This window comes from Nicotiana tomentosiformis, chromosome 9, assembly GCF_000390325.3.
Source record: "Nicotiana tomentosiformis chromosome 9, ASM39032v3, whole genome shotgun sequence".
Classification (NCBI taxonomy): domain Eukaryota; kingdom Viridiplantae; phylum Streptophyta; class Magnoliopsida; order Solanales; family Solanaceae; genus Nicotiana; species Nicotiana tomentosiformis.
The window spans coordinates 26,009,471-26,017,654 of record NC_090820.1 but is presented as its reverse complement, the minus strand read 5'-3'; the positions used below and the strand labels follow the sequence as shown (position 1 = coordinate 26,017,654).

At 37.6% G+C, this 8,184-nt stretch overlaps 1 protein-coding gene across 1 annotated transcript; it reads left to right on the top strand.

Annotated features, from left to right (window-relative positions):
• The first annotated feature begins 5,284 nt into the window (after positions 1-5,284).
• Positions 5,285-7,386, top strand: LOC138898503 (uncharacterized). Its single transcript, XM_070184572.1, has 3 exons — positions 5,285-6,028; positions 6,271-6,288; positions 6,841-7,386. The coding sequence occupies exons 1-3, from the start codon at positions 5,285-5,287 to the stop codon at positions 7,384-7,386; spliced, it is 1,308 nt and encodes a 435-aa protein (XP_070040673.1).
• The last annotated feature ends 798 nt before the right edge of the window (positions 7,387-8,184 follow it).

Below are 8,184 nucleotides of genomic sequence, written 5' to 3'. Positions count from 1 at the left end.
GATCATATCGTATGTCGATTCAGGATACCCGCCGAAATAGTATGTGACAATGGAAAACAGTTTATCGGCAGCAAAGTGACAAAATTCCTCGAAAACCACAAAATAAAAAGGATAATATCAACACCATATCACCCCAGTGGGAAAGGATAGGCCGAATCAACGAACAAAACTATTATTCAAAACCTAAAGAAGAGGCTGAACGACGCTAAGAGAAAATGGAGAGAAATCCTACCCGAAGTTCTTTGGGCATATCGAATAACATCAAAATCTAGTACTGGGGCAAGCCCGTTCTCCTTAGTATATGGCTCCGAAGCCTTGATTCCAGTCGAAATCGAGGAACCCAGTGCCAGGTTTCAATATGCAACAGAAGAGTCAAATAACAAGGCTATGAACACTAGCCTCGAATTATCGGATGAAAAACGAGAAGCTGCTCTCGTCCAATTGGCCGCCCAAAAGCAGCGAATCAAAAGATACTACAATCGAAGAACCAAGCTTCGCCATTTTAAACTCGGGGACTTGGTGCTAAGGAAAGTCACCCTCAGTACCCGAAATCCAAACGAAGGAAAACTAGGACCGAATTGGGAAGGACCGTATCAGGTTCTCGAAAACGTCAGAAAAGGATCATACAAGCTTGGTATCATAAACGGCAAACAACTATCAAGCAATTGGAATGTGTCGCACCTAAATCGATACTATTGCTAAGGTACGACCCTCCCATATTCGTTTACATTTCAAAACTAAACCCTTCAGGAGTCCGATCAGGAGCTAGGATGGATCCTTCAATGCGAAGGCCTAGGCCTGAAAGCACGCATTGCACTCTTTTTTCCTTAGACCAATTTTTTCCCAAATAGGTTTTTCGGCAAGGTTTTTAATGAGGCAACTATTGATCATGCTAACTTAGAAAAAAATCGATAGTATCCGAGGCCTCTTTACAATCGACCTCGAATACTAGAGGGGCATTAACCCTCAAATATATCAAGTTCGATGCAAGAAAGTTACTTCATAATAATAGGGTTCCGATAGGAAAAATTGTAAGAGCTAAATGGTCAAAATGAACCATGCTCATGTAGTTGGCCCGAGTCCTGACACAAAACATGGACACATGTATAATGACTTTCAAAGAAACATTTCTTCTTTACCGATATCTTATATCCAAGATTTATTACGCAAACAGGCCTAAGGTAAATCAATGAGTTCGAGCAACTCTCACTCAACTATCAAGACTACGGGCTATATTACTTCAAGTTCGAATCATTCACTCGACCACTACGCCTACGGGCTACATTACTTTGAGTTCGAAATCACTCACTCGATTACTACGCCTACGGGCTACATTACTTCGAGTTCGAAACACTCACTTGACCACTACGCCTACGGGCTACATTACTTCGAGTTCGAATCATTCACTCGACTACTAAGCCTACGGGCTACTTTTATTTCGAGTTCGAGCAAGCATTCACTCGACCATTACGCCTACGGGCTATATTACATCGAGTTCGAATCATTCACTCGACTACTAAGCCCAATGCTATTTTTATTTCGAGTTCGAGCAAGCACTCACTCGATCATTACGCCTACGGGCTACATTACTTCTAGTTTGAATCATTCACTCGACTACTAAGCCTACGGGCTACTTTTATTTTGAGTACGAGCAAGCACCCACTCTACCATTATGCCTACGGTCTATATTACATCGAGTTCGAATCATTCACTCGACTACTAAGCCCACTGGCTATTTTTATTTCGAGTTCGAAATATTCACTCAACTACTAAGCCTACGAGCTACCAATATCATCGAGTTCGAATCATTCACTCGACCCGTAGCTGCCACATTGCATCCGCCCCTGCTTTTTACCCAGGTCAGAGGTTCGATTCTCATACAGTTCTTTTTAATTAATCCTTTTTATAATTAAGAACTAAGCAAATCCCTAATTTTCCATGCCCTTTTTAATTAACATAATGGTACACCTATGTTCTTAAAATCCTAGATAACCTCAGACTCTAATGACTTCTTGAGCTTGAGATGTTGTTGTTTTTGTATACGGTCGAAATAGATTTTGGCCTTCGTACGAGTGATCGAGGTCGAAACATAATGGATCAAAGAAAGACCTCGTAATATCGAGATAGGTTCCAAAGATGGTATGAACGAGCTTCAGATTTTAGGTATAGGTCAAACACCGGATTCGAAGTCATTATCAAGCTCGGGTCCGAATCGAACTACGATGAGATGATTTCGAGCTTAAGGGGCAGAGGCCAACCGATACCGAGCCCGAATCATCACTTGATTCCGAGTCTACATCGAGCTCTAGAAACAATACTGACCAGCACCGGGGCCGATCGAGCTCGAGCTCACAGACAAGAACCGTTGCAAACACATTAAGGGAGAGAATCTCGGCGGAAATTAGGGAAAAGTTGATTTATCATGGGTTCTCCATTATGTATTTTTAATTATATCTAAAGTAGGATCCTCCACTATAAAGAGGATGGCTACATTTCTGTAGAGGGCAGTTCTTTGGCTTACATTGTAATTCAAGCACCATATTCTCCTATATTCAAGAATTACTCTTTTAAACTTCATAAATTGATTCATCTTACTTAGTCCTAAAAATCATCTTCTTTACAACCTTATTTATTTTGCATTCTTTGTAATCCATATTTGATATTTTTATTTATCCTTACGATTTGTATTAAGCTATATCGTATATCCTTAGAACTACGTACAAATTCAACTCTATCCGTTTTTCGAGTAAACAGTTTCATTCAAGAACTCCCACCTAAGCTATTAAGTAAGAACATATGCTGATATTTGACAAACCATAATTACATTATTATTTAGAAGGGGAAGAAAGGACAGTGTTAACCATTAATTTGAGACATAAATGTAAAACCTCTCAAACTGTGGCATCCTCCTGATTTTCTTATTCTACTTTGCCAGTTAGCTAGACAAGCATTGTTTTTCTTTACTCTTCAGTTCCACAGTCCAACCACAAAACAAATCCGTAGATAAGTCTGTTAAAAAAAAACATGGAGGGGCCTTGCACCAAAGGTATGTCGTATTAGTTAATGAAGTGAGTTTAAGAACCATGAATTATCAAGTTCAAATCTCGTTCGAAAAAAATACTAGGTGATTTCTTCTCATCTGTCCAATCTTTGGTATAAAGAGCCTATTTAAAGAACTCAAACTTCAATAATTTCTGTAACAAAGTCACCCAAGAAATATACCAACTAGGCCAAATCACTCAAATTTCAATTGCCAATTTTGGTTTTTCCTTTTTTTCTTATCATCATTCTCTTTTAATGCAAGGGCAAATAACTTCAATGTAGACACCATTAGTGAGTTAATCGATCCACTATGGGTCGATTGTATAATGAACGGTAATATTACCGAAGGAAGGGTTGCACTTAGACAATCGGGCGTTCACAGATATCTTGTTGAAATTGCCACGGGCCAATTAGAACCAACACTTTTATGTAACATGACTGCTGGTCCTAGATTTGGAACTTTCCTTCTTTTTAAATTTTATAGAGATGCACCTAGGTGTGATATTCAGAAGAAAAGGTGCACTTGGAATTTAATGCAAGATGGTTTATATCTCTTTTTCGACTGGAATCTAATTTTCAACGGGTCAATGTCATCACCTGTATCATCCAATTTAGATATCAAGTCTGTTGAATATTTGCCTAATAAGGGCACCTAAATGAGTTGGGGTTCCCTATGCTTTTTATATGCTTTTGTCGCATTACAATTCTTTTATTAAAAAAATTTGTTGTCGAATGTGATATGTGCAATGTCTCACCATTATTGTTATTGTTTTTTTTGTTATTTACCTCATAAGTGGGGATGAAGTCTAATTATCACAGGCAAATGCGAAGTAAGCACCAACTGTTGCAGTCTTGCGGCCTGTAATTTGGTTTGAACTTTATATATAATTGAACAAATCCAAAATTTATATCTTAATGGTTGGTTTACACCGATTACCACAACGAAAAGATTACTTTCACTACTATAAAAAAAAGGGGGGGGGGGGGAAATTGTTGAGGAAAGAGTGACTTGAGCATGAGGGTAGTTTAGTCTATTTATACATATCCGGATTAGTTAATCTGTTAGTGGTTAATGATGTGAGTGGTTGGTTAGTTAGGTAGTTACATTAGTACTAAGCTACTTGTATGTGTATATATGTATATATATATATATATATATAAAGAGTGACTTGAGCATGAGGGTAGTTTAGTCTATTTATACATATCCGGATTAGTTAATCTGTTAGTGGTTAATGATGTGAGTGGTTGGTTAGTTAGGTAGTTACATTAGTACTAAGTTACTTATATATATATATATATATATATATATATATATATATATATATATATATATATATATATATATATATCAATTACCCACTGAAGCAGAACAGAATGAAAGTTTACACTATTTCATTCATTTCCTTTCTTCCTTTCTTCTTCTCTCTTCTCCCTCACAGCTAGAGTTTTCTACTGCATTCAATCTATGAACTTTAGCATGGTATCAGAGCTTTGAGCTCTGAATTGAAGCTCAAAATCGATCCTAATATTCTTCTCTACTCTAATTTCAGCTACTTTTCCCTAAATTTGAGTCAATTGTGACTTCAATTTCTCTGATTAGAACCTTCAAACAACACAACATGCGATTGATGATTTGGAATATGAAAATGCAACTATCACTGTCGAGAATGCATCGCATGCATCATCGGACGATGAGTTTGAGGAAGGCGTACAGTAGCAGTTACTCATCCTATGTACCTTGCTCCTGGTGATACAAGTGGCATCTCCTTGATTTCATTTCAGTTGACTGGACCTGATAATTACTCCTTATGGTATCGATCTATGCGAATTGCTCTACTTGGCCAAAATAAACTGGGAATTATTGATGGCAGGTGGCCAAAATAAGAGGTTTCGTGAGAAGTATTAGTACTAGTAGGAAAGGTGTAATATTATCGTACTGCCGTGGTTGACGAATTCAGTTGCTCCTTCGCTAATTAGTGGTATAGCTTATGCTACCAGTGCGCAAACAGTGTGGCTGGATCTACAAGAGTGGTTTGATAAGGTAAATGATACTCGTTGCTACAATTTACACAAAGATACAGCCACTTTGTGTCAAGGTACCTCATCTATCTCTGTCTATTATTCAAAACTTAAAGATCCCTGGGATGAATCTGAGTATGTAATACCTACCTCTGAATGTGACTGTGTCAAAACAAAGGAGTTTATTGTGCATTTATGAAAATAAAAGGTATATCAGTTTCTAATGAGCCTAAATGATTCTTACTCACAAGCTCGTAGTCAAATTCTTATGATGAATCCCTTACCAACAGTAAATCAAGCTTATGCAATGCTCATGAGTGATGAGAGCCAAAGAGCTGTAGCTGCCTCGGCTGGTGTATTAGGTCCTCCTCCTACTATGAATGCAAATACATATGATTTTACAGCACTCTATAGTGCTAAGTCCAACTCTAATCCAAAGTTTAGAGAGAATTATAATGTTCAGTGTGAGTTTTACAAAATAAAAGGTATTAGTAAGGAGAATTGTTACAACATAATAGGATATCCCTCTGATTATAAGTTCAAAAAGAAAGGGGGAGCTAGTGCACACAATGTAATGATAGAACATGGTTACTCCATGCCTTTATATATTGATAGTACCTCTCAGTACATGTCAATGCAGTCATTGCCTATGAACTATGGTCATCATCATGCTATGGGAAAAGTTGCTGAAAAGTACCAGGTACAAGGGAATTCTGGTTCTCAGGTTCAGGCTAACTCTGCTGCTTCACAGGTTCAAGGTGCTATAAATGCAAAGTCATCATCTCAGGGAGGTGGTTTTTCTTTCACCAAAGAACAATATGAGCAAATCATGCTGATTTTGAACAACAATCACAATGGAACCTCATCATCTACTTCTCAGGCAAATGTAGCAGGTACTACCATTGCTCTTTTGGCATCTTCTAGTCCACAGGAATGGATCATTGATACAGGAGCCACGAATCATATGGTGTTAGATATCAATCTATTAACCAAAACCTCCTTAACTGCACCCACTAATCCCATATTCTATTGCCTAATGGAGATATCACTCAAGTAACTCACATTGGAGATAGTCATATTTCAGACAACAATATCATTAAAGAAGTTTTCTATGTGCCTCAATTCAAATTCAACTTGATGTCAGTCTCCAAAGTGACAAGAGACCTAAGATATTTTGCTTCCTTTTATCCTGATTTTTATGTATTTCAGGATCTCTTCAGTGACAGGGTGAGGGAGATTGGTAGGGAGAGAGATGGACTGTATTTTCTATAGAATCATGGTTCCAAGAAGCTCACTGCAATCTCTTTGGCTGCTGCTGGAATAAAGTCAAACAGAAATAACTATACCATTGATGTTAGTTTGTGGCATAAAAGATTAGGACATGTGTCTAGTATAGTTTTTAAGAAGTTGTTTCCTGCCAAACTAGCAAATATTACTGATACCATAAATAAATGCAATTTATTTCCATGTGCCAAGCATACCAAATTACCATTTCCTACTAGCTGTATTAAACGTATTGCTGCCTTTGATCTAATTCATATGGATGTTTGGGGTCCGTAGAAATATGCAACCTTTGATGGTAATAGATACTTTCTAACAGTTGTTGATGACTTTACCAGAATGATTTGGTTATTTCTCTTAAAACTAAAGTATGATGTGTGTATGGTCCTTACTCAATTCATTACTTTTGTTCAAACTCAATTCAACAAAATTTTGAAAGTAATCAGGTCTGACAATGGATCTGAGTTTGTAAATTCTACATGTCATGCATTATTTCAGAAGCATGGTATTATTCATCAGAAGACTTGTGCATATACCCCTCAGCAAAATAGAGTTGCTGAGAGGAAATACATGCATATTCTGGAAGTAACTAGAGCCTTAAGGTTTCAAGCTCATATTCCCATTAAATATTGGGGCCACTCTGTTCTTGCAACTATTTACATCATCAACAGAATGCCAACTTATGTTCTTAATGGTTTGTCTCCCTTTGAGCTACTATATGGTCAAAAACCTACTGTGGAGCATCTGAGAGTTCTTGGATGCTTGTGTTATGCCAAGAAAGTTCAAGAAACAGATAAGCTTCTTCCCAGATCTAAACCTACTATTCTTATGGGCTTTTCTGATACTCAAAAGGGCTATGTGCTACTGGATCTTGCCACTAATTGCTTCTTCATCAATAAGGATGTCTCTTTCAGGGAGGATATCTTTCCTTTTAAGGAGTCTCAATCCTCACCAATGTTGGTCGATAATTGGCAAAAATCGACCGAAGACCGACCGATTCGTGGTGATCGGTACCGACTTCGGTTGATATTTTTAATTATATAATTAAAAAATACACCATCTATTGCGCCCCATTTTCTCGCGAAAGCGGGTTTCGACATGTGACAACTCTTTTAAATGTGTATTGAAAGAGAAGAGTCGCCACCTAATAATTTTTAAGGTGCGTTAGGGCACCTATTTACAAATAACTCTATTTGACTAGTCAACGCCACCAAAGATCGGGTAAGGGCTTAAATTAACTCAAAGAGAAGGTGTTAGACACTCTTCGAGGTCCACAACTGTAGGTCCTGGCCAAACTTTATACTATGTGGATTATGTAATTAAGCTAGGTGACCAAATAAATAGAAAAGAAATTCAGAAGTTGTAGAGTCTTATTAAAACATATAAGAATCGATACAAGTCTTAATAACTACAAAGGTACAAACTATATTGATATATGTTGAATGACTAAGTGTAAATAACACGCACATAAAAAAGAGGATGGGGGTCCTAAGTATTTTAGCCTAAAGGATCACCCTGTGCAACATAAATAATACTTCGCAACTCTCTTAAGGCAGAGGTTGCTTGTATTATTCAGCGGGCATAGACTATCATCTCCTGCTACCTGATTACTATGTTGAAGTTGTTTACTTAAAGGCGTTATAATTCAATTCTAAGCCGTACCCTATGCGTGCACTACTCGTCCCATGCCTATGGTCCAGGAGGCTTTGGACCTACGATCAGGTGGTTCTAGACTTTACTTAGTTTGCTCAAAAATGATAAAACTATGCAACATTCAAAAGAGATAGGACTGCATACAATAGCAATAAAAGGCTCAAGTTAACCTCCACACATAAGCACGAA